Here is a 26,791-nt window from a genome sequence, read left to right on the forward strand (position 1 = left end):
AAATGTGACATATGACGTATTAAATGTGATAATGATAGATTTATTAAATTATAATAAAGTTAGAATTTTAGTCCGTACTAACAAAATATAACTAAAAAACATGATGTAATTATAAGTTGTTAATATACAATAATGGAGTAGTAATAAATATAGAATTATTAATAATTAATGAGTTAGATGTAATTAATATATGTTATTAAATTTGATATTTATTAATGCATATTTATGTGGGGTAATTCAGTAATTTCAAATGATTAAATTGTCTCAAGGAACCCCCTAGTTGCTATATTATATATATAATAAATAATAAAGCAGCCAGGGGGTTTGTAAGATACTCTCACTATCCCATTTTAGTTTAAACACTAGTTTTATATAATTTCAAAAAACTAAAAATTATATATTAAAGTAGATTAAATCTACTTTCAGGTGATATTTTTTTTTTGTTCAATTATAAAATATTAATAAACTGTAAAGTCAAATGTGACAATTAAAATGAGATGGAGGGAGTAATTTATTCATATTAAAATTACTGATTTGCTCATCATAATTGTAGGTTAATAAATCATTTCATTTAATATGCATTATATATTAATTATATATAATTTAATATGCATGTATTAAGTACTTTAATTCATTATTACGTATATTTATCACTACTCCATTATTTAATACTAACAATTTATAACTATATACGGATAAATTAAATACATTTTTAAGAGAAAAAGAAGAAAACTGGTTTATGAAGATTGAAGCACCAATATTAGAAATTATTATTGATTCTAATAATACGGGGAACTATTATAAAAAAAGAATAACTTTCATAAAATGGTTAAAATTATAAGTAGACAAAGATTAGATTAAATTATTTAAAGTTATATGTTAGCAATCATGTACCACTACATACCTCACTTATATAATTTTGTATCATTAATATTATAACATATATAATTTTGTCAAGATCAGAAATCATGTACCTCATTTTTAGCATTAAAATACATTAGTTATTTAAAAATAATATTTATTTATATTTTAAAAATATTCGTACCTTGCATGGGGTAAGAATATCACTACATACCTCTATTTTTTTTTTTTTTTTTGACAAAATGCTTTTTATAAATTGCATCAACCAAAATTACAACTTAATTTCAATACGTTATACTAATGAACTTAAACAAATACGTTAATATTATCAATTCACCGAAAAATAGCATAAAAATATTTTCAACAATATTTAAGAAATATGTAATTTAAAACATTTTGGTTGCATAGTTGTTATACATAAACATGCAAATGGGTAAAGAGAGTAAAGTAGAATATCAAAAGTAATAATGTTTAAAGATTAGGTAATTTGAAATATATTTTTGTTTAAATATTTTTGCTATTATTTAAAAATTAAATATTAGAGTACGAGTTTTATTTTAACAACAAAATTCATATTCAGCTACGCTAAGTTAAATATACTATTTGACCATGAGACTTACTTCAATAAAAGCTCGAACCCCACAATAACAACCGAAAAATATTTCATGAAAAATCAATGAAATGATTCTGTTCATGTTGAATTCGATTTTATTTGATAATTTAGTTCGGGATCAAATAATTAATACTTACATGTAAATTAAAGTAAGTATAAATTTTGTTAATAATTTTTCTATTTAGGAAAAATGATTTGAGTTTAAAAATATATAAACAGAAAGCGGTATATAAAGAAAACAAACAGAGAAGAAGAAGACGACAAAGAAGCCAAATATCCGTTCTAATCACTCCTCTTCTCCATTAACCCTAAAACCCTATTTTCCCAAATTCATCTCTCTCTCTCTCTCTCTCTCTCTGCACTTAAACCCCTCTACCTCCCTTCCCGCCCCCCTCTCTCTGTTGCGCACATATAATTACAGATACTCTGACCCCCAAATGTGAAACAACAACAACAAGTTGTCTAATGCTAATACTACTCGACAATGACAATGCACAAACTTATGCGTATAAACCCTACTTCCACTACTTCTCTCTCTAAAACTACCAGCTTCCTCTCTCTAAACTTCATGTCCACCGCTCGCTCCTACCTTACTCAATCCTCGCCACTTCCACTCAAAACGACGTCGGTTAGCAACAATTGCAGAATTTGCAACTGTTCTATGAAGAGTACTAGTTTTTCAGTGGTGCCAATTAGGGCTTGGACCGGCTCCAAGTCGGCCTGGTATTGTACGGACGCGACCGAGAAGTTTTCGGTTGCGGCGAAGAGCGGGGAGAATGAGAGTGTGGTGAAGGAATTGGTTGAGAAGGCTAGTAGTAGGTTTAGTAGGAGGCAGAGAGGGAGTGGCGTGGCGGAGATGATTGCGGCTAGTCCTGATTTGTTGGCGATTCCCGGAGTTGGACCCAGGAATTTGAAGAAGCTTGTTCAGAAAGGGATTGGTGGCGTTGCCCAACTTAAACAGATTTATAAAGATAAGGTTGATCGTTGTTTCGTGTTTTCGAATTGTTTGTTTTTGCTGAATTTAATTATTGGATAATGTTTGCGTTTAATTAGGTTGTGTTTGAATATTTAGGAATTGAATTTGATTGATAATGTTTGAGTTAATAGCTGAGATGAGGCGGTGATGTCCCTCTTTGTCGAATTTATAAACATGAAGTTTGTGTGCGTGTTGGTAGGACTATGTGTTTGTTATTGCTTGAGTAATTGAATTTAAGAGGGGCCTGGAAGAATAGGCCTTAGATCGGACAGAGTTGGCTAATGGAATTAATTTTGACGACTGTTGTTGATTCTTGTGCTTTTGTAATGTATTGGAATACTTGTTTCTTGTTGAGTAATGTGGGAGTAGAATGTTACTTTAACAGAGATTGGGCAAAGACATGAACTGGAACAGAGTTTGCTGTACATGTTATAAGTTATTTTTCCTTTAGTTCTATGTTTTTTTGATGAAGATGGTATCATTTTTATATATAGATGTGTATTGTGTGCTCCGGATAGCTCATACTGCCTGTTCTGTTTTTTTCCTTTCTAGTGTAATATAGAAGCTTTAGGTATTTTGTCGTCAGATTGATGAATTCCGTTATGTAGTACAGTATCTTTGTAAGCATGGACAGTGGCTTATTATGATTTGTGATGGTTGATATTTGTATGCTTTTGCAGTTTTTTGGGAAATCCAGTGAGAAAATGGTTGAGTTCTTACGAGGTTCGGTCGGAATAATTCACAAGAACCATGCTGAGAGTATAACTACATACATAAAAGAAAGTGTGGATGAGGAATTAAAGGAGGAGACTTCCGATTTAATTGTAAAACCAAATCAAAAGAAGCGGCTTACCTTCTGTGTTGAAGGGAACATCAGTGTTGGGAAATCAACTTTCCTGCAGAGAATAGGTAATGATACACTCGAACTACAGGATATTGTTGAAATTGTTCCGGAGCCTGTCAGCAAGTGGCAAGATGTTGGACCAGATCACTTCAATATATTGGATGCTTTCTATGCTGATCCCGAAAGGTATGCATATACCTTCCAGAATTACGTGTTTGTCACAAGGCTAATGCAGGAGAAGGAGTCTTCTGGAGGAATAAAGCCCCTTAGGCTGATGGAGAGAAGTGTTTTTAGTGATAGAATGGTATGCATTACATTCTCTAAAATAATATATTTCTGTAAATCTAGAATTTCCCGCTTATGAACTTGTCTTGGAATTGGTAGGTATTTTAAATCTAATGCAACATAGGTTTTAATTAGAGAATTTGCATAACCAGGAGAATGGAATGATATTTCTTAGCATTCTTAATCATTTTTTTATATTTTAATAAATAGGCTCATTTGTAGTTGTGGGTCTTAGGGAGGAGGCCGAACTAAGCGATTAAATAATTGTTCTATGTGAGCATCTGAAAATATTAGAATTGTATGGCTGATTTATTTTCTTGTGCACAAGGTGTTTGTGCGAGCTGTTCATGAAGCGAAGTGGATGAATGAAATGGAAATCAGCATATATGACTCTTGGTTTGACCCAGTTGTGTCATCTTTGCCTGGACTCATTCCTGATGCCTTTATTTATCTTAGAGCTAGCCCTGATACATGCCACAAGAGAATGATGCATCGGAAGAGATCAGAGGAAGGGGGTGTAAGCATCGACTATCTGCGCGGTTTACATGAAAAACATGAAAGCTGGCTTCTTCCATCTACAAGTGGAAATCATGGTGTATTCTCTGTTAGTAAGCTACCCCTCCATGTCGACTACACTCTGCCTCCTGACATTAGAGACCGTGTGTTTTATCTAGAGGGTGAACATATGCATTTAAGCATTCAAAAGGTACCTTCTTATTTATGAGTAGTGCTATGTACCAAAATAACTCCCAAAAGACACATGGCATGTTTCAATTAGCAGGACTCGTATTAACACACTTGGGTTTCTTTACACTTATGAGAAAACAACCAATCAAAAACCAACACCTCATCTTTTGGGAAATTTTTGGGCAATATATTTGGGACCTCTAGATTCTAGAATTACTCCTTAATTATTTTATTACCTTTTGTACCTTGTCACTTTACAACATATGTTTTAACCATTGTTATCACGAAGACGACTAGTCGACGACTAGTCAGCGACTAGTCGATACGAAGGTACTCAGGCGCCAAAAGTCTCCAAGCCCGACTTGTCGTCGACTAGTTGACGTGAAGGTCACCCAAGAGTCTCGTAGCCCGACTTGGGGCTTCATAACCATAATTGTGATGTACCATGCTTATTTTGAACTAATTATTCTATTACTTTTGATCTAAATTATAAAATTAACGTGTTCAAAATATTATATATTAAATCTAGTAATTATACGTATAATGAACACTTTGTCGACTTTTTACGACTAGTCGGACGACTTGTCGACTAGTCTTCACGAAGGTACTCAGGCTTCGAGGGTCGACTTGGCGCCGTGATAACCTTGGTTTTAACTATTTGTTGTCTTCTGCTTTTAATTTTTTATCTGGATCAGGTTCCTGCCTTGGTTCTTGACTGCGAGCCAAACATTGATTTCAGCAAGGATATTGACGCAAAACGACAGTATAATTACTTTCCCTAATATGTGATAGAAACAATCCCTCGGTCCCAATTTTGTTGTCCAGCTTGACTCGTAATTTAAGGTGCATTGACCGCATAACTCCCTTAATTATTTTGTAAATTTTCTTTTTCTAAATAAAAATTTAAGATTTAAACTTTTCATTTACAAAAGATTTTTTTTTTTTAAAAATAATCAATTGAGCTATGCGGTCAATGTACCTTAAAATACATGTAAAAGTCAAAGTGGACAAGTTGGGATGAAGGGAGTATAATTTTGCTTAATTTGTCATAGGTTTGTAATGCCCTAGCTCACTACTTCAATGGAAGTGTTGATGTTGGTTGCAATATAATCCCCTGACATCTATCTGTGTACTTGAGATCTGCTGCTTAGGCGACAGAAGTGTAAAGCCATTTTATTATATTGCTTTCTGTTTAGTTACTTATGTTGCCGAAGCAATAATTGTCTTTCCTGCATCAACCAGGTGCATGTATTAAAGATTGGCTGATATCTTGAGTTAGTAATATCTATATTCTATGGATGATGTCTGCTCCACACGTTGTGTACTGCCCAGTCTTTTCTTTCTTGCATCTCCTCCACCATATGATATAGTTAGTATATAGTTTATTGTCATAGATGGTGTACATCTAGTTTTTACGATTTATTTATTTTTGTTCTCCCTGTTTTGAAGGTATGCTAGTCAAGTTGCAGATTTCTTCGAATTCGTAAAGAATAAGAAAGAAGCTACAGATGGTGAAGCAGCAGGAGCAAGGAAGTGTGGTCAACCACCTATACTGATGCCCAATCAGAGTGGACTCTGGATGCCGAATGGGAAGCACTTCACTGATCCAGCACTAAATTCCTTGGATTTCAGACGAACCATGTCGTGCATATCTTAATAGTAAACAATATTTACCTAGTTTCACCGAAACTTGAAGACTATCATTACCACACGGGTTTAGTTTCCCATGTTCCTGTAAGAGCGTGGATTTGACATTGAAATCCCTTGATGTCGGGACGAGCCATGTTATGCATGTATTTACCTCTTTACTGGAGTTTTACTGATCCTTGCATAGCATTATTGCGGAGCGGTTGTAGTTTCCTCTGTATATAATTGTTATTATCATAGACCTTAAACGTCTAGATTCTTAGGAAGTTGTGATAGCTGTGGATAGGCTTGTATGCTATTAAAATTTTAAGTAGATTAAATTTTATTTGGGAATTGTTCTGTTATTTTTAATCTAGAACGTTTTAAACAATGTGAACAATGCAATTCTAATTAAATTAGATTGTTATTACTTGATGATTTTCTGGATATGTGAATTTGGTAAAGTGTATGTATGCTAAAATAGTAAAAAAAAAAAAGGTAATTAGTGCGCATATGTGCCTGTTAAGATTCAAATATTTTAAACTTTTAAAAATCCTGTGATACGATTATTTTTACAGTAGTATTCGTTTAAATAAAAGATGTTGCAATATCAGTCAAATTGGAAGACATTTTTTTTTACCGCAATATCAGATGATGCGTAAATAGTTGCCATCAGAGTGATACATGTATTCATTCAACTGTAAAAAAAATAGAGTGATACATGTATTGATTTTTTTTCTTCTTTCATTATTTATTTTGGGAAAAAATTTAGCATAAATACTGAATACACAACAAGTTTCAAATCGCCATCCGTGTTTTCACCAAGTCTTATTACCGAGAGCATGAGGATGTTCGAATATTAACTTTTAGTTTAGTGAAATCTGGAGGTCCCGTGTGCAGATGCAAAATGTAAGTCCAGTGTCTGCAGGATCCCTTAAACTCTGCATCTGCACACACAATTCATGATTGGAATTTACACCGACGACAGATGACAAAACTGTTAAGAGGATGAAGGTAACAGCACAAAACCAAAGTAAACCAATGTTTTGGCAGGATTCATCTGGCTTTGTAACTAGGATCATATCAATCTGTGTCTGACAAGATTATATTGGAGAAACTGGTTACAGTATAAATCTTTATAATTTAATTTTGTAACTATCTACACAATCATTCCACTATCAGCAGAATAACCACGTTGATACCTATACAAACAAAACCCCCGGTTATAATGCTTTCTACATATACTTTAGGTGTTATATAACAAAACCCAGATTTCAATGGGTACCGCAGAAGACCATCAAGGCATAATTTGTTGATGGAACAACCTGTAACCTATGTCCTATACGGCCTGTCCTCAGATACCAAGATCAAATGAAGGCAAATCAGCATGATTTTGGGGCCCAGGATTCTTCATTTGATTCTGGGTCGATAAGTTAGATTTGCTTCTAAGGTATATAGTAGCCTGTTCCTCCAGTGCATCAAGATCAATACCATCATAAAACTGATCATCATCAAATTCAGTCGTTACTGGAATATCTCTGTTCACACAATCAGGATGAGACCGGTCCTTGTCTTGAGTTTCAGACTGAAGAAAGAATTTGCCTTCAAGATTTTGCACAGGCAGAGGTCCTACTTGGCAAGAACTCAACTTCCTTTTTCGACTTCCTACAAGGCTCTCATCTTCCTTTTGGGGATCATTGTTCTTGTAAAACATGGTCGCCGAATACTTTTCAGGGTTTAATGGAGAGGATGCCGGATTCCGACTGGAAGATTCAGAATATAAACCAGCCTGAGGTGTTCGGAGAGAATGACCTGTCCCTTCTGAACTGCCACTATAATTTATTTGGGTCCTATTAACTATGGAATCTGGAGTACCATCTATGAAAGAGATTGGCGGCCTCTCCACTGGTGATTGACTAAGTAAAGAACGCCTGCAAATGCAGCAGTAATTTAGTCAGAACACATGAATTCATGTGTGATTGAAGTACATCTCAGTTTTGAGTTCTAAGAGGCTATCGATTCCACCAATGTACATAATTGCGGCTTCAAATTATACCTTCTTTTGGAAACAATGTTTACCTAATTTACTCCTTCCGATTAAAGATCTATTAAGTAGCAGAGTTTACTATCCTATTCAGAACACATCCTCATGACCTCATCCACTAAGCAAAAGAAGTCTAAAATTTTCTTTTCAACAAATTTAAACAAATAAACTGATTAAAGCAATAAACTAGAAGACAAACTATATCTTTGATCTTTATAAATATATAATGAAACTAAATAACGAAAAGCTAATGGATTTGAGTAGCATGGGTCCCAAAACTTATTAAGAAAAATTCCTGGTCACGGTTGTAACGAGATATAAAGCAAATTACTTTCTTATCAGCACTAGGTATTATATCAGCATATAAAGTAACAGTCTTTTTCCATTTATATTACACGATTATCCCAATCACAAATCAACTGAGTGGGAATGAGTGCAACGCATCCTGCAGTATAACCAAGAGGTTGCTGTGATGCCGTCACAAGATGGAATGCTTAAGAATTCTTAACATTACTGTGTACAACAGATCTATTTGGGGTAATAAGGAAGAGCTAGTGCAAACTGCTTTTGCTTAATTCAGCCTATTTAGTGCACTCATATTTTTATTACAAGTAATTATGATTTTTTCAGCCAACTCTTGGATCATTACAAGTGTCTCCTATTCCAATTTTACACAATCAAAATCTCCAGGAATGTAGCAAGAAAGCACAGACGTTATAAAACAAGATACAATTATACAGAAAGAGTACAGATTGCAGTTAAAGCTCATCAAGAACCTGTAAATAGCCATCATATCTCTTCCACTATCTTCAGCTGAAGTACATTCTGTGTTGGGTAAATCCTGTCATCGATAAAACTATTGTTATATGAACTATTTTCCTCTTCATCTTCGTCCTCCGAAACTGGAATTTCTCCAGATACCCTGGCATAATACAGAACCAGAAAATCAGCATCTTATACACATGTCTAACTGCATTTATATTGTAATGTGCTTAATGGAGTTTTATGTCATATATTTTGCTTAACGGCTAATCAATCTAACTTTTAACAACCTTTAGGCCAGGAGATACTTACTCTGCTTGCTCTTCAATGAAGACTCTAACATCTTTTGCCATCCTCTTCTCACCTGAAGACGAAGAGGAAGTGAAGGATTATTAAACCATACACTTAATTCTTAGAATGATTGCAACTTGACGGAGTTCAAAAAGTGCAATGCTTATAGTAATTTCAAAAGAAATGCATAATTCTCAGAACATATTCACAAGTATGCTAAATCTGACAGCGCAAAACACTTATGCACAACGACAACATTAACACCTGAAATCACATTAAGAAGAAAAGTAGTGTACCTCTACCACGCTTATGTGCGTTGATGCAGGTAGATGTTCCCAATTCAGCTGCATCCATCACACTTTCATATTGATTAGTTTCCCTTGGACGCTTTTTTAGAATGTCTCCATACTTGCGCAACCTTTTGAACTTCTGTCCATTTTTAACACTATCTGCATTATCTCCAGAAGTAAATTGCCAATCTTCACTAGAACTATTGTGAAATGGATTTTCTGCTGGAGTTTTAGTTTCTTCGATAGCCGGAAAAACAGCACAATTAACAGCAGCCACTTTGTTCCCGTTACTTTCAGATGAACGAATCTCATCTTTAGCACATGAAGGTAGACCTTCATTAGCGTTAGTATCCCGGATAACTAAATCATTCCTTACTATAACTGGCGATATCGGTTCAATGTGCACTTTAGAAGTAGAATCACAATCTTGACTTGCTATCTCGTCTTTCCATTTACATCCTAAAGTTCCTATAAAATTGGAAAATGTTCAGCAAAAGGTGCCATGTATTCAAAACAATCAAACATAATACTTTGAAACAGCACAAACCAGTATCGTTAGTAGGAGACTCTGGGACAACTCCACTTTTAAGAAGGCTTGTTAGCCGAGGACCAAGTTCAGCATCTTCGAAATCATTTTCTGAGTCATCATCACTCAATATCAATGCTGTTCCATTTACCTTGACGGGTAAGCCCTCACTAATATCTTCTTTAACCAATTTTCTGCTGCAAACTGGGGTCTGGGAAACACTAAAATCCACATCTACCGACTTTCCTTGTTGGGTATCAGAGTCAAGAAACTCTATATCCACCATACCATTACCTTCCTGTACTGTTGGTGTAGCGTTAAAGTGATTTGCTTGCTTAATCTCTATCCTGCACTCTGCAAGTGAATCCCCAACCTGAGCAGCATCTTGCTTGTAACAGTTTTCCAAGTCAGCACTCCTTGCACTTTTACATTTAGAATGAACATCTTTTAAAGGAGGTAGTGGAACAGAAACAACAAGGACCCTGCCAAGAACATCAACAGATACAAAATCTGACCCAAACAAGTAGGAGTGGACATGAGTTGTTGCCCGTTGAGAACGAGTAAAACATTGTTTCTCCTCCACTTTATAATGGTTCAAAGGTGATACATGCGATTCTGATACTTCTCTTTGTGAGTTGTCTTTCTCTGGATCGTGGAAAGACTGCATTTCTGGAAAGAAAACTAAATCACGCATGGATGATTTTTTATATTTTAATTCTGTATAAAGTATAAACTGTCACCCTTAAACAAAATAAGAGAGAAGGAAAATGCAGAAGTAAAGAAGAGGGAATGACATTTACATAGCATTGAATATTTATGATTATTACTACATGTGATTCTGTTACTTGCAAAGTTCTTAACTTTTTTTTTGTAGGAGCAAAGTTCTTAACTTTAACTAAATAGTTGATAGACATTTAACTAAAACTGTACAAGTTGTAGGGATTAGGTTTCCCTTAGTGCACACACCTGACACCCCGAAATAACATTATTACCAAATAAAAGCAAACAATTTCATAGTGGCCACTTTATCTAATACAGTTACAAGGTGAAATTTATCCTAGTTTCCAGACTCACTAATCACTATGGTATTGCTTTCTCTACGAGATCCTCCCTTCATGCAGAAGCAATTGGAAAGATGAGGTGATAAGTTAGTATCAAGTATAAATTAGGCCAGTCCGTACAAGAACCTACTTATCAAACTATGAGAAGGCTAGTTAATCGATGAAGAACCGTGTCTAAACTCCAGTGAAGCTTCAAGAGCATACACCTAGAGTAAATCTTTTATATGCCTATGATAGACACTATTTGTGTGTCAGAAATCCCAGAGTGCCATTGCTATTTAAATAATGAAGATGCTAATATGTCAACAATCAACAACAAAAACAAAAGTAATGATAGTTTAGAAAAACCGCTCATAATACATTGATATGTACTAGTCTGAGATTTTTTATGCAAGTTTTGTAAGTATATATGGCGCTTATAGATTTATATATACTCATACACCATATAGCGTAATTGGTACAGATACAGTTTTAAACATCTTGCACATTAATAAGAACCTAACAATTCATAAACTAACAAGATATACATCGTAAAACTGTCTCGCAATATGCAATTTGAAACGTCAAGGATTGGTGTACCATTCATAAAGCTATCGTGTTGTTCAACAGTTTCAACACTGGCGCTCAGATCTGAATTGGCTTCAACCTGAACAATGGAAATAAGCATAATAATTTGAAGAATAAGGATAAACTAGCATGCAAACAATTAGCAGGAAAAATAACTGGAAATCAATCACATATATCAAGAGCGGACCTGGTCAAAGCAGGCTCTACTGTTCCTTAAATATGATGATCCTTGTAAATATTGCATTGCATTAATCAACAATTCTGATCGGAATGAATGCATGACATTGTGCACTCTGGAGGGGAATGCCTGAAAGTGGGGAAATGCAATAAGGGAAGGTCTCCATAAGTTATCTTTAGGCTGAAAATACTTGCTGAGTAATTCCATCTCCTTATTGTTCAGTTCAGCTTCAAATGTCGGCAATTGGACAGTGGGGTCATCTAAAGGCTTTTTACCACGAGGGATGAATTGTTTAATTGAAAGCTCAACATACTGAACTTCTGGTTTATAAATATGGGGTATCTGCAATAGACACACATTTAGACTTTTAAAGAACAGTATGTACAAGATAGTAATGATTACTGATAGAGTGCCCTTATCTTGATTACCATCCTTGGACTGGCACAAAAATTGAAACCAGTTCTTCCGCCATTTCGAAAGTGCTTGTATAAATTCTGGCAACTTTTTTGCTTTCGTAAGTAGCCATTATATTCCGGCCCTTCACAAGCCAAAACTAGTATAATTTGTTAAGGAATTTCTGTTGAAAAACAACTAAGATGCCAACAAGGATCTCACAACAATAACAGCTCGGGATCCTTGCAGTAAATGCTACACACGACCTTATGAAAAAATTCGGTAAATAGTCAGAAATATACCCCTAAGTGACTTTGTACAATTACAAAAGGATATCCACTCGGCCTGCATGATTTCTTCCTGTCCTCCCCATGCGCTGAACCATTCTCAAAGGCGAGACATTAGCGTCAAAACATAGGACAAGATCAACTTCCATAATATCTAGGCCTTCTTCCCCAATTGATGTTGCAACAATTACATTGTAACCACCAGCACGAAATTTCTGGACGTAAAAACCAGTAAGGCCACTGCCCATATGGAAGAATTAGATATTGGAATTAGATATTTACCTGCAGAACTTCCTGTTGAATTTTTTGGGACTGGCCCTTGGATGTTTTTCCTGTCAAAAAACTATAGCTAAAAATTTATTTTAACAAGAAAACGGTAACCAATACTCATATTGAAAATTATAAAAAAGTAAAGTCAACAAATAGTTGGAACATCAGGCAGGTATCTTGAGACAAGTCATGTTGTGTTCATCTATAAGCAGAATGATTGTGTAAAGAAGAAGAGAAATAACAATAAAAATAGCAAACAAGCGATGAGTATACTTTGTATACTTTAACTGAAAGAATATAGACCGAGTCTATGCTTCTTGTTAAAACTAAAGCGTTCAATTAGAAGATATACCAGTGCTGAAGATTATAGTCCATCCAATTTAAAGATCTATTTACATATCAGGCTTCAATTAAGTTACATACTCACAAGTCAAGAGAAATCTTCAGGCGTGATTTATTTATGTGCTCAAAGACGAATAAATGATTAGAGCTCGACCTAATTAACTGTGTCAACAGTAAACAAATTAAAGGCCACTAAAAAAAACAAAGGTATCACAGACAATATAAATGCAAAGAGAGTTTAAGGCACCGAAGAGAAGTCAATTAAAATTTAACTAACCTGAGCTCTGACCAATAAATTGGGTAGCCTTAACTACGTGCCCAATATTAGTTAGTGCCTCCATTATGGCCCTGAAATTCATAAAATTGCCACATGAAAAAATAATAATGAACTAATAGCAATTCTAGTTATGCCATGAGCTACAATCCAGTTAACCGCAATAAATAGACTTAGAATATTATTAATTGCACCTGACACTTCCCCTATAATTTGAGAAAATAATGACTCTCGAGTTCAGGGGATCACTTGTTTCTGCACCAGACAGCAGAATTAGAAGTTACATGTGGGTGCGGGCGTGTGTGTAATTAAAATGTATGTGTAGGTAAACATGTGGCAGATCATATCGTAACTAACCGATATAACTCATAAAAAACAATCAATTAAGGAAAAATGTTTGTATGCAAGAATTAAAATTGCTGGATTATATATAGCTTGTACTTATTTTATCATATACTTTAGTCTTCAGAATAATTTAATGAAAATGAACTAGAAGTGATTTAAATTAGTCCATAGCCAAGGGATAACTGAAGGGATGAAATAGAGAAGTTAGACAAATATTAAGTTGACACAAATAGTCCTGGAATAACAATCACATGAAACAATTATTAAGACTTTTATATTATAGTGGATTATTTGCATTGCTGTTTAAATTACACCCACAGGCCACAACTAAGAGCATAACAGTAACATGGAGAACAAAGGGAGAATAAAATGGAAATCAGAAGCACTTACCAAGCTATCTTACACTCTATTTGGATGAAAAGAATGGAATGAGATGATAATGTAATAAAATTTTAACCATTTTGTTGTATAATATGCATAATCTCACTCCCTCCACTCCACATTTGTTGAACTAGAAATTTATTTCTTCCAGATACAAAATAATTGATCATTCCTAACTCTCATTCATTACTCAGCCAATAATACCAATGAAACTTTACATTGGTACATTTTTCACTCTCACTCCTCCATTCTTTTCTACGACTTCTAATTTCTTTCACGTTATTAATTTATTTCCTGCCTCATTTCTAGTCTAGCGACACACAACTTAATCTTTATGATTAAATACCACCAATGATTGATTCACAGGAAGAATTGAATCACTGAATATATGAAAACCTTGGAGAGGCTATAATTTTAGAAACATACTGAAATGATCAATCAGTACTTCCAACATTTTTGACAATTTAGGACTAGATGCACCAGTACACGAGCTCTGCTGCATTAAAATTTTAAATTTCTGAAAAGCTTCACTTCTATTTAGACGGTTTAGGAGGTTCCTGCAAGAATTAATCACAAAATATTATTAAGGAAAATAGTAAATCTTACACATGTCTGTAAATCCTCTGTAGCCAAGGCACAAGAAAATCATAAATATATATATAGCAAAATTATTTACACAGATCTTCACTTTCAAAAAAAAGAGAGAGGTATGTCTCTTATGCACAAAGATATCTTCACAGTATGGCATGTCCAAGAAAAGATGAACCATGTATCTTCTGTCCTCATAAAAGGAAAACCAAGTACTTTCTCAAATCCATAAAAAAAATCAAAATGGAAGTATGTAAACAGAAAAATGAGAGAGGTGTCCAACAAAAAAATCAAGGTAAAAATGGGATTCTTTAATGGGAAAACGAGCCAATATGCAACCTAAAATGAGGCACTATGCTAGACAGATGCCAGTTTAACCTGCATACGCTTGCCTCTGCTCTTGGAGATATATTATACTGAATTTATTCACACTGTAACTGACCTAGCAAACAGCATATTAATCCTTGCATCCTGAAGCATGGTTTTCATAAAGATACTCTGAATCATAGAACAGGCTAATCCCTAGATAAGGTAAAATATGTGCTAATACTTCAACATATGGTATATAGTGACTTTTACAATTGATAATTTAGTTTAGCTGTAAACATATATTTAAGTGTAGATAGTAAGAAAGAAAAAGCAAATACAGGATTGATGCATGGTTCAAGTACAAAGCTTAAAATAAATATGTAATCCTTTTACTTGGTATGCATTTTGCAAGTGCTACACCTATTACATGGACAAATATACCAGATTCCATAACTAAGAAATCAATCTATGCTTTAGTGAAGTGGTCCATAAGCATGTTAGGATGCCAACAAACGGATTTATATTGCAACTGAAACAAGCATTAATATTGCAACTGAAACATACATACCCTTTTTCTTTTAGATTATCTTCAAGCATCTCCAATGCCGGCCCCATTCCATAGTTTGTGAGTAACTTTCGCATATGGACAAGTTTTAAGAGCAGAAAAAAATCTCCTGATATCTCACCATGTCTTGTCTGAGGCACGTTTCCTGGTGGGGCTTCAAGAAATTTTTCCTTTGCAGTTAACAATTCGACCGGGCTTAACTGTTAATCATTAAATACAAGTGTTTAGAAAGAAAATCACATAAACACACACACACACAATTAATTATACTTAAAGTAGAGTACAAGCAAATTAGAATTTCAAGCTTCAAAGTTTTAAAACAAACATAATTACAAACTGTTGCTAAATACTAGTTTTTCTTGAAATCTTCCATCTGCAATTCGTAGCCAAACACACGCAAAACTAAATGGCTAAAGCACTTACCTACTGACCACTCATCACATCATTTATACATATATTGACCTTCATATTCTAGTCATACAATTGTTGGAAAATGTCAAGGCAAGCTCACTTAAACTGCAGTTTTCCCATTAGATGACCTTGAAATTCAAATGGAGAATATGATGGAATTTGGTGCTCAGTGACAAACTAGAAATAACATAATAACAAGTAGTGGGAAGGTGGAAAACCTCCAGCAGCTAATGTTAATAAATGCTGACCATTCCTGTAAAATGCATTTTCACTTGGTTTAGGGTATAAATGTGAGTTCTGCCCCCCTATTTTGACCTTGCTTGTTTACATGGTATACTTGTTTCCATAGTCTCAACAGATAAACAAGTTGCTTAATAATCAGCAAAAAAACTGAATCAATTTTGACAATATTCAAAGCACCAAATTGAAGATTAATAACAACAATAGAATGAACAGATAAGGGTTAATATATCTACTACAATGGATAATAAATTAAATGCTATAGTCAAGGAACAAACTGTCTGGGAGTCTCTAATCCGAAGAACTCCTAATGAAGAAAGCTTCTTGCAAATATGAGAAATTACTTCTGAGAGAAGATTATCAACATCAACAACATCTTGACCCATAGCAACCTAGCATCATGGTGTTGATAATCAGATATATCAAAATAACAGTGCGAGTACTTTAACGTTATATATTTCTAAACCATAAGTACCTTTATTAATTCTATTTTTTTCTCGTGCACATATGGGAGCACATCATGATCACTTTCATTTCGGTATTCTAGTGTAGATATTTGTAAATTGTCAATAATTTTCTGAATATTCGTCTGTTTAGCTGCAGGAAAGCATTTGTAAGAATCCAAATAATGACAACTAAAACTTAATTTAGTAAAGGTCAGACATGCCGATTGGAGACTTACATCCTGGTGTCGCACTCAGAGCTAATATTCGGAGCTGCACATTATCAGCCATCAACTACAATATAGAGCAGAAAGTCACAAGATTTAGGAACAGAACATAGGAATCTTCGAATAAAGACGGTGCAATTTTGTTTCATAGCACTGTGCTGTGATTGCTCCAAGGAAGCTACATTCTATTTAAAGAATATAGGGTCCTACCAAGGGTAGTTCATTAATTACATTACTAAACTATGCATACACATATATAACTACATTATACATTCTAACAGTTAGTTTACTGAAATGGCAGTGGCACAAATCTAGGATAATTGAGCTCAACCTCTCTAATTAAAATCCACATTCCAATTGGAAATACTGTGTGAGCTAGTTAACATATAGTAGACTTTCTTGTAAAAGTATTTAGAGCACACTTTTTTTACATAATACTCCAACACATTTTTACATATTCTAACTTGGTTAATATCACTATCATACAATGTTATATTAAAATTTCGAAAGATCATAAAGAATCACAATATAAATTTAAACAATGAAGTCAATGTGTGAAATTATACATTCTAAAACATGTCATCGACTATATCCATACATAAAACGAAAACAAAGAAAACAAATTTTGAGAAGGCCAAAAGGGAGGAAGAATATGTTGGAGCTTCAAGTTATCCATCGAAAAATATTATGTCCTTCAGATTCTACTAGTTACAATGAATTTATAAACTCCGATGTATACTTATCCGATAAGATTGGTGATATTCAATAAAACAATTAATTCTGATGCTAGAAAACCAAACGAATGTGTGGTGTGATGCAGGACAATAATGGGAAAGAAGGATAATGGAATAAACATAATTAAGAGATTGATATGGTGATTAGCCGCAAAAACCTACCAACCCTAAGGTGATCCAACCGCAGAAGAAGCACCAACCCTACCATGGTTGTCATGTCGGACGACTAGTCGCGATTAGTCGGCGACTAGTCGACTAAGCAATGATTGGAGGTCGACTCAACATGTCGACTAGCTGAATGTCGATATTTCGGTCGCCTGGTCAATTATTTGGTCAACTAGTCGACTAAGCGGTCGACTAGTCGACCTGCTCAGTGTATATATTTTTTCTGCATAATTTTTTTTACATGCTGCACTACCACATCACATCACAGTTGTATCAGACAATTGTTATTGAATAATTGTTACATATTTCACATGATTGCAAGTACTTTTCTTTGTTGTACTAAATTGTTAGATGATTGCAATTACTTTTCTTTGTTATCATTTGTTAGATCTTCTAGCTTTTTCATCATTTTCTCCAAGTGTTGGATTCTAAATTCCTTACAATTCTGAAATAAAACATTGTGGAATGAGTTGGAACTTAAAACCTAGAACTTCGAAATCTAAAATACATAATATATATACATTTGTGTGTGTTATATATATGTATATTGTATTTTTAATTTATAAATAATATATTATTTTTTTGTCGACTAGTCTACGACTAGTCCACGACTAAACGACTAGCGGGAGGTCCGTCGACTCGCCTCGACTCATCGACGTGACAACCATGAACCCTACAATTTCTCAACCGCAAAAAGGAGGAATATGTGTTTACCGCAACCCATAAAAAGAGAGAATAATCTCAATTCAATAAACAATAAGAATCCTATAATAATATATTACAACTCCTTATATAACCACCGGGTAAAATCCTAATACTAATAAAGAAAACAAATCATTTTCTACCTCTGTACTTGATTAAAGTAATCTCAATGAACTACTTATATAATATAAATAAACTCTACATTCAATTACAATTTAATCAAATCTAGGGGGTGATTGACCTGAAAAATAGTGAACGCGTACCTTGCGGACTACTACACAATATGCATAATTCCCGGTGGCTCGGTGAGCCTCATCAATCACCAAACAGACTATGCGCTCTACCAAACATTTACCTGCATTACACTACGTCATTAAACAGACCAGGAATAGATGGTATCACTACGATTAATGGATATAGTACTTTACATATACATGTCAAAGTAGATATAAACTTAAATACATCAATAAACATACAATACAAACATAAAGTAATGCTAATATGATATTTTTCGATATAGTAAATTACATATACAGGCCAAAGTAGATACAAACTTAAAACCATCATGTGATTTTTTGACCAAATAATCTATACATACTTCTTCCGGATTTCCTTGCGTGCAATTTAACTTGTGTTTTACTAATGCTTTACTTGTGTGCGATTTAACCCGTGTTTTACTAATTCACAATTTTCTAGACTTCAATTTTACCTTGGGTAACAATATTCTCTTTGTACCCGTCTTAGTCGATCCACTTTCAAATCACATATCATTCCATTTCCAGAGAGTATTTTAGGATAACATTAATAAATACATCGGCAATGAGAGTTGTTAAACAGATTATAAAGGAAATTAAGGCTCAATATGACATGGATGAAGTAAACAACAAATTTCCAAGCACAAACCCACTCTGAATTATTGCTTTCCATATATAATTATATCATTACCTTTGTATCATCATATTATTGGTTCTTGATGGTTTTAAGTTGGAACATTAAGAAGATAGGCAAATACAACGATCAACATAGAATTTTTAAATATTTAAATATGGTCAATAATCATCTTGTGAGTAATATCAAACTAGCGAGTTCTGACCTAGTTTTGTTGCTATTTTTGGTGTTTTTTTGAGTTTATAAGTAAAATAACAGCTAGATAATAGAAAATTAGAGAAGAATTCAGCAGGAATGGAGATGAGAAGCAGAGTCCTGATAGATCAGAGAAGAGAAAGGTGAGAAAGAAGATAGCTTTTAGAGACAGAGAGTTGGTGGCAAATGCCATTTTCATATATTCATTCATAACAAACACAGAACAATTACAAGCATTTATAGACCTTGATTTTATCAGCAATGTAACTAACACGATATGGAAATGACTACACCGCCCTTAAGCACTACTATACTGATTCCACTGTACTGACTATACTCCACTCATATTATCTTAGTATATATACTCAGCTATCCTGACACGCATGGTAAATTATAACCCGTAATCAAATATGTATTTTGAATAAATAAATTATTTAATACAAGTTATTATTACATAAAGAACAAATTTAAAATTTTAATTTTATGTGATCAAAACTCCTCGATATATGTGTCAAAACATCAAATGACTATTAAAATGAATAGAGGAAGTAATGAATTCTATGTACATAAGTTTAATGAACTAATTTGACCTATATGTTAAACCTGATGGTTTTAATATTGCTTCAATGAATTTTAATGGTTGGATTATTGCTTAATGGGTTTCTACAGCATAGGTGATGCAGAACAAGGAATAAATAAAATAATTCGTGTATATTTTACATTATTGTTTAGATTTAAAAGTAATTATAATTTATATTAAGTATATTTATTAGGAAGATTCTAGAAGAATAATAGAAGGATTTAAACTAAACCAAACCAAACATACCCAGTATATCCCGCTTAATGCAGGGTTTGGGGAGGGTATGATGTACGCAGCCTTCCTCTCATTCCTAAAAATGAAGAGGTTTTTTCCCGAAAGACCCCCGGCTTGTGTGTGCGCGTCAAAATATGTAAAAAGTGAAAATAACAATTTAACATATACGAATTTGTTTCCTTAAATTAATTATGATAGTAGATATTTATAGGGATTAGTTTAATTCGGAAATTACTTGGCTCCCAAGTAATTAATTAGCTATATAAACACTTGTAATCCTTCTTTATTGAATAGAGTTGAATTATGAACTAAAATATACGGATTTTTGTGTATTTTTCTGATTCTCTGCGAAGATAGGCCTTTATCCCCTCCTTTTACCCCTTCCTTAATCCTGTACTACATCAAGTGGTATCAGAGTCACCGTTCCTTCGCCTAAACCTTTTATCAAACGCCCTGCCTACAAAAAAAAACCCAAAAACTAGCCACCAACAGTCACTAACACCCACCAGCAGCCTCCAACGGTCATCAACAACCACCACCAGCCTCCAATAGATACCACCAGCCACCCAACAGCCGCCGACAGCCACCGGCAGCCCCCATCAGCCGCTGCAGCCTCTGCCCAGAATTTTGAATTTTGAGGTGCTTCCAAAACCCTTTATTATTTAAAACAACCCCACCACTTTGAAAATTGTCTTATATAGATCCTCAAGTACTATACGTTCAAGTTTCACAACTTGATGGATTACTTCGTGGAATTGAAGGCATCATTGAACGGTCATATTCACGTGATTCTGACTATTGGGCAACCGTTGATAGGTACGAAGAACTAAGGATTGAACGTGAACAATTGTATGACGAGTATGAAGAATCTTTGAGTAATCAAATGAAGCTCTTTGAAGAATTACACATCAAGTTGACAAAGCCTACAAAACCTTGTTTTATGGAGCAACTGAGTGTCTTCAAGTATTATTATAGATGAGATCAATTTAGGCGATTCAGATGTGCAAGATGTACAAGTTTATGATGAAAAAATTGTTCATAATCAAATTAATGTTCTAATACAAGAGACTGATGTTGATGAAATGAAGATCATAAACAATGATATCAACGATAATTCACTCCTTCAAAATGTCAAAGAGAGTTTTCGGATTGCTCATATTGACTTTATTATTCTTCATTTGGTTTAACGAAGTCAAACATGTATATGACATTTCTGAATAGCTTCCAAAGGTTTATGATCAACACGTATGGAGTCCTATTCGAGGATTATGGATTCTTCTTCATTATAAAACTCGTGGTCGAGTTTTTTTAAAGGAGAGGAGAATGATACAAAACAAGGAATAACTAAATTAGTTTATGTCTATTTTACATTATTGTTTAGATTTAAAAGAAATTAAAATTGATTAGGTTGTTAATTTATATTAAGTATATTTATTAGGAAGATTCTAGAAGAATAATAGAAGGATTTGTTTCTTTCAATTAGTTATGATAATAGCTATGTATAGGGCTTAGTTTTATTCGGAAATTACTTGGCTCCCAAGTAATTAATTAGCTATATAAACACTTGTAATCATTCTTTATTGAATATAGTTGAATTATGAATTAAAATATGCCGATTTTTGTGTGGGTTGCTGATTCTCTGCGGAGATAGGCCTTTATCCCCTCTTTTTACCACTTCCCTAACCCTGTCCTACATCAATTGGAAAATAACAAGAATTGTATATTGGATAAAATATATGGCTACACTTACACAACTTGAAGATTAGAAGCTTGCACGGAATCCTAGGGAAAATAAGTTGGGGCGGGGGAGAAAAAAGTAAGCATGGATCACATTCTGCTTATGCAATACATGTACCTAAAAAACTCATTTCAAATGTGTTGCCACACACTATATTAAGTTCAAACAAGCTTTATAGGTCACTTAAGCCAACTAAAATGTTGGCCAAACACCCAAATTATAAACACATGGCGATTTTCTTTACACTTGCCTTGCCTTGATGAAGCTTGCGCTTCACATTGGGCTCAAGTTAAAGGAGACTCTTTGAGTTTCATTCCGTTGTTCGCTATAAAGAACTGTGGTTAATTATATTCTTACAGTGATCGTCATCCTAATCCCATACATGGTTTTGGAGATTTCACATGTCAGGTTTTGGATTGTGTTGGTAAATTTATAATTTTGTCGTTAAAATTTGCCAAGTAAAAAACTTAATAAAAGCCTAAAGAAATATAATTTTAATGAAAGAGGTATTTCGGGTTAATCGAATCGTATAGTGTCATTTTTGGGTTTGGTCTCTAGAATTTTGTCGATAATCTAGTCAGATTCTGGGACATGTTAGACTTTTCCACCCCTTACCCACTAATACATATGCAAAATGTATAAACATTATATGCATGTCAAATGAATGTAAGGAAAAAGTCTTTGCATTTTACCCCACAGCCTCACCTATTAGGCTATTACCATTGTAAATCGATAAATAATGTGTATAAATATATAAGAAATAATTGGTTAGAGACATAAGCTTTGATATATTCTTTACCTAAAAGTTAAACTTACATTGATGAATAAGTAAATAACTTAAAGTTAGGGTAAGTTAAACAGCTATGCTAAATGACAAACGATAAAATAAATTTAATATGGAAAATCTGACTAGAATAACCAATAATGCTTAAGATCCACCCCTTTAAATAAGAATTATATAATAGATCATTTTAACAGATTCACCGGATTCAATGTCTTTCTCCAGCACTTGGGGGGTGACAAAGAAAACTCTTTTAGCTTCCCAAAAGGAGACTCGTTTAATTGGACTCATCTCACCAGTCAAGTCAATTGTCCATTCCTGCAATCAGATTGAAATCGGATCTCCAAATTTATGTGAATGTATGTGGGAAAGCAAGTTCAACAAGACATAAAATGCTCAAAAATGCGGCTTACTTGTGGTATTCCTACAATATTGTGACAAGCTTCTATTTGCTGCATCACAAGTGGCTTGGAAGGTGCCGTAAAAACAATCTTTCCTGTCATGGAGACAACAAACAAGAAGATCAAACAAATATTAATTATAGAAAAAATGGAAAAAAATTACAAGGAAATTAGTTTTTCCTGTTACATTTAGTTATAATCGTTTATAAATAAAGTTAAGTGTCAAATTTATATTCACCACTAAACATTAATACTATTTTACTTCATTTCAAATTTTCGAGCTGCACACTCGTGTCAGAATTCATTGATATTGTTTACTCTCCACGGAGTCATTTTGATTCTTTCACTAAAAGAAACCAATAATAGATATAAGAATTGTGTACTGGAGTATACAAGAACTTTAACTTGTATAGTTTAGCAGTCGTCCTCATACTATTTTCAAGCTAAGTTGATTAGATTCCGGGTCATTGACTTGCAAAATCATTGAGCAAGGTTTTTGCTAGACTTAAGTGACTAACCTTTCTTTCTATTTACTTTTGTTTTGTTCAATTTGTTAACATATGCTAGAGTACATGGAAAAGATTGTGTTCAAAACAGCTGCATCTAAGAATTGACGAACATGGTGAAAAGCTTGAGCACAATTAAAAAGATTACTTCAAGATAGAAAAATTCTAATCATCATTGTTATGCAAGTACTGGGTATTCCGAGAAACATAATCTCCAACTCTGTTACAACATAAACACCGGCCGTCTGGGCAGTGTAAAGTTCAAGAGTAACAAAGAATACATAAACTGTAAGAACTTGTATCGAGTAAGGTTAAGAATCTAGAGGTCATTACTATATAAAGGATTAGATTGAAGTCAACATGCTATATTTGCTCATGAATGATGGATTATACACGATACCGTTGCAGCTAGCATTTAATGGTTGAAATTTCCTTGAATTTTGAAATGATTTGAAATTTAACATATCTTCTATCCCGTTTTTCCCACTTCCAATCGTAATTGTTAAATTGCAGTGATAGAGCAGGACTATATACATAAAGGTGAAGTCCTTATGAGTGTATACAAACATTCAGAGGCCAACAACCAGGTATAAGGGAGCTCAATTAGACATGTTAAAACAATTTATTTACCCAAAAAAAAAATTAATAACCAAATATAATAGCATTTACATGCATGTTGGAAATGCAATTTTACTATATAAATATTAGAAAATGATATTGATTACGATATGGGCTGCGCACAAGCAGTTAAAAGTGTCATCATGCATAATACTAAATACTTGCAAGCTTATTTATGCTTGCTCCAAAAAACAACACTTTGCAGGGCTAAAAATTAAATAAATATGAGTCACTTGCAACTAAGATGTGGTATCTGAAGGAGCATATCATAATCCTCAAGAGCTGCATTGGTATAACTTTAAAAATATATCACGTCATAAAAATTAAGTACCTTCTGGAAACCAACGGAAGTAATTATACATAACCACAGCAGCAATAAGGGTTTTACCAAGTCCTGTTGGCAATGTGACCAAAGTATTTGAGAATAAAGACGTCTTAGTAATAGCAAACTGATAATCACGAAGTGGGACATTCACTGCAGAAAAAAATGTGTATACCTATTAGAATTCCATTAGTAATAAATTGTTATCAAATCAACTGCTGCACATAAGCAAATACAGCCATGACAGGTTGTAACGTTTTACTTTATATACAAATTTATGGATTCACATACAGAAACTTACAACAATTTAGACTATAAACTATATCCAGCAACAACTACTATCTATAGAGTACAATAATATATATTTCAAATTTTCAATTTTCAATGGCTTCTGTCTGCAATTACCAAGACACGTTTGCAGCAATCTTGTGCAAAAGCAATTTACTCACAATTAAATGTATTGTAAAATAGTAAATACTATGTGTACCTCTTACATTAATACATATTAGATAGGAGTCCCGTCGTAGACCCCCAAAAGAAACACAGTTCAAATTTTTATTTTCTAAAATTCTACTAACAATTTTGCCTGGACAAAGTTACGTTTCTTGCACTTTGTCAGTATGTCAAGGACTAGTGAAACGTTCCTGTTGCAATACCTTTTTGCAAAACTTTCCAAAAAATTAAAAATTAAATCTTTAAATGTTCAAATATTTCCATGTTTTTCTTCCTTTTTTTTGCAAAAGTCGGAGCTCTTCACGGAAACTGTCTATGCTTTTTCTAGTTAGGGATAAGATCTGTGTGCATCTCACCCACTAAACACGTAACAAAACATCCTAAATCCTAATAGTAACTTTAATATCCCGAAATGCCGAAATAAACAATCAAATGTAGATATCTACAAATATAAAAACCAGTAACAAATTTAAAAGTCCTATAACAGCAGGGTGCTAAGCAAATAAGACCTGGGTAAATCCAAGTTTTTGCAGCTTCGGGATCAATCCTGATGCGATTATTATCCGATTCTTCAACTACTGAACAACGATAACTCGAATAACTCACATTACTAAAATCATCGAGTTGGGGTTTCGGGGTTCGAATCCCGATAAACTTATCAAGAGTGGATTGCTTAGTACTAATAGGGGGTTTATGAACTGCATTGTTATTGGAACTAGGGTTTGAAGTTGTCTGACACGCCACATCAATTGCTTCAACTGCTGCATCCCAATCAAAATCCTGAAACATATACGTACATACATATATAAACTAAATTAAAATATTATGCTTATCAGAAATGTGTGTGTGTGTGTGTGAGAGAGAGAGAGAGCTTACATCGTCGTCGTCAATGATTTGGATGGTGGAAAATGAAGCCATCAGAGATGTGATGATACTGATAAATTAAATAGTATAAGCCCTAATTTCAATTGAATTGTATTTGTATCTGTATCCAAAGAGGGGCGAGGCGCCAAACTTCAAATTGTATCTTCCGCCTTGATGAACGAGAAAATTTTAATAACTCTAATTTTGGAGTTTTTTTTTACTTAGCTAAAGAAATTAACAAAATAATTTTATTTATTTATATTTTTTCAGAAAAATGATTTTAAAAATTGTTAAACGAAAAAACAAAACAAGAGATACGCATGTATGAAATGCGTATCAGGTTTGTTTAAAGTTGTGATACACATCGCAGGAATGCTTATTTAAATTTATTTTTTATTTCATTTTTCAAAAACTTTTTATACAAGATAATTATTTATAAAATGCGTATTAGTAATACTCCACTTAAAAATTCATATTATGCCTGTATTTTTAGCCAAAATTTTTAAAAAATTGTATTTTTTTCACAAATTTTAAAAATAAATGTATTTTTTATCCCCTTTTCAAATAAAATTATGTAAGTATCCTATTAAACCCCTTTTACGACACTTTGGTAGACAAATATTTTTATTATCTATGCTAATAATACACGTAATTGCGTAAATGAAATATCACTTTAAAATGTAAAATTTAAGCAAGTCATGTCACTTCTTTACTTCATTTTAAAATGTAAATTTTAAACAAGTCACTTGTTCACTTCATTATTTCATTAAAAGTATTATAACTCTAATAATATTTACTCCTTCCCAACATATTATTAACACTCGTTAACAAATCTTAAAATTGAGCATATTTATCTTCACTATTTGAGCATATTATAACTCTCTGTTTTCTTTACCTTTCTTAATATTTATTTATGCGCCACCC

General features: G+C 33.5%; 2 protein-coding genes across 2 annotated transcripts; one reads left to right on the forward strand and one right to left on the reverse strand.

Moving 5' to 3' along the window:
* Positions 1 to 1,730: 1,730 nt before the first annotated feature.
* On the forward strand, positions 1,731 to 6,327 carry LOC141712422 (uncharacterized). The gene is made up of 5 exons (XM_074515358.1): positions 1,731 to 2,450; positions 3,131 to 3,598; positions 3,908 to 4,285; positions 4,962 to 5,029; positions 5,716 to 6,327. The coding sequence occupies exons 1-5, from the start codon at positions 1,959 to 1,961 to the stop codon at positions 5,921 to 5,923; spliced, it is 1,614 nt and encodes a 537-aa protein (XP_074371459.1). The 5' UTR covers positions 1,731 to 1,958; the 3' UTR covers positions 5,924 to 6,327.
* Positions 6,328 to 6,926: 599 nt separating this feature from the next.
* LOC141712423 (DEAD-box ATP-dependent RNA helicase FANCM-like) lies at positions 6,927 to 26,029 on the reverse strand. The gene is given in 24 exon segments (XM_074515359.1): positions 6,927 to 7,823; positions 8,713 to 8,756; positions 8,759 to 8,858; positions 9,011 to 9,062; positions 9,286 to 9,747; positions 9,827 to 10,474; positions 11,446 to 11,512; positions 11,621 to 11,953; positions 12,040 to 12,167; positions 12,341 to 12,506; positions 12,574 to 12,623; positions 13,181 to 13,251; positions 13,372 to 13,432; positions 14,330 to 14,460; positions 15,369 to 15,565; positions 16,295 to 16,408; positions 16,492 to 16,613; positions 16,699 to 16,753; positions 18,551 to 18,642; positions 22,907 to 23,021; positions 23,117 to 23,199; positions 24,560 to 24,703; positions 25,513 to 25,783; positions 25,880 to 26,029. Coding segments are annotated over 24 exon segments (4,125 nt in total). The 5' UTR covers positions 25,922 to 26,029; the 3' UTR covers positions 6,927 to 7,246.
* Between the last annotated feature and the right edge of the window lie 762 nt (positions 26,030 to 26,791).

This window comes from Apium graveolens, chromosome 3 (assembly GCF_009905375.1).
Source record: "Apium graveolens cultivar Ventura chromosome 3, ASM990537v1, whole genome shotgun sequence".
NCBI classification, from domain to species: Eukaryota; Viridiplantae; Streptophyta; class Magnoliopsida; order Apiales; family Apiaceae; genus Apium; species Apium graveolens.

Bases quoted from the DNA above. Each gene is read 5' to 3' on its own strand.
- LOC141712422 (XM_074515358.1), top strand. From the start codon at position 1,959: ATGACAATGCACAAACTTATGCGTATAAACCCTACTTCCACTACTTCT. The intron at 3,599-3,907 runs GTATGCATTACA...CTTGTGCACAAG, and splicing joins GTGTTTTTAGTGATAGAATG to GTGTTTGTGCGAGCTGTTCA. The intron at 5,030-5,715 runs GTATAATTACTT...CCTGTTTTGAAG, and splicing joins GATATTGACGCAAAACGACA to GTATGCTAGTCAAGTTGCAG.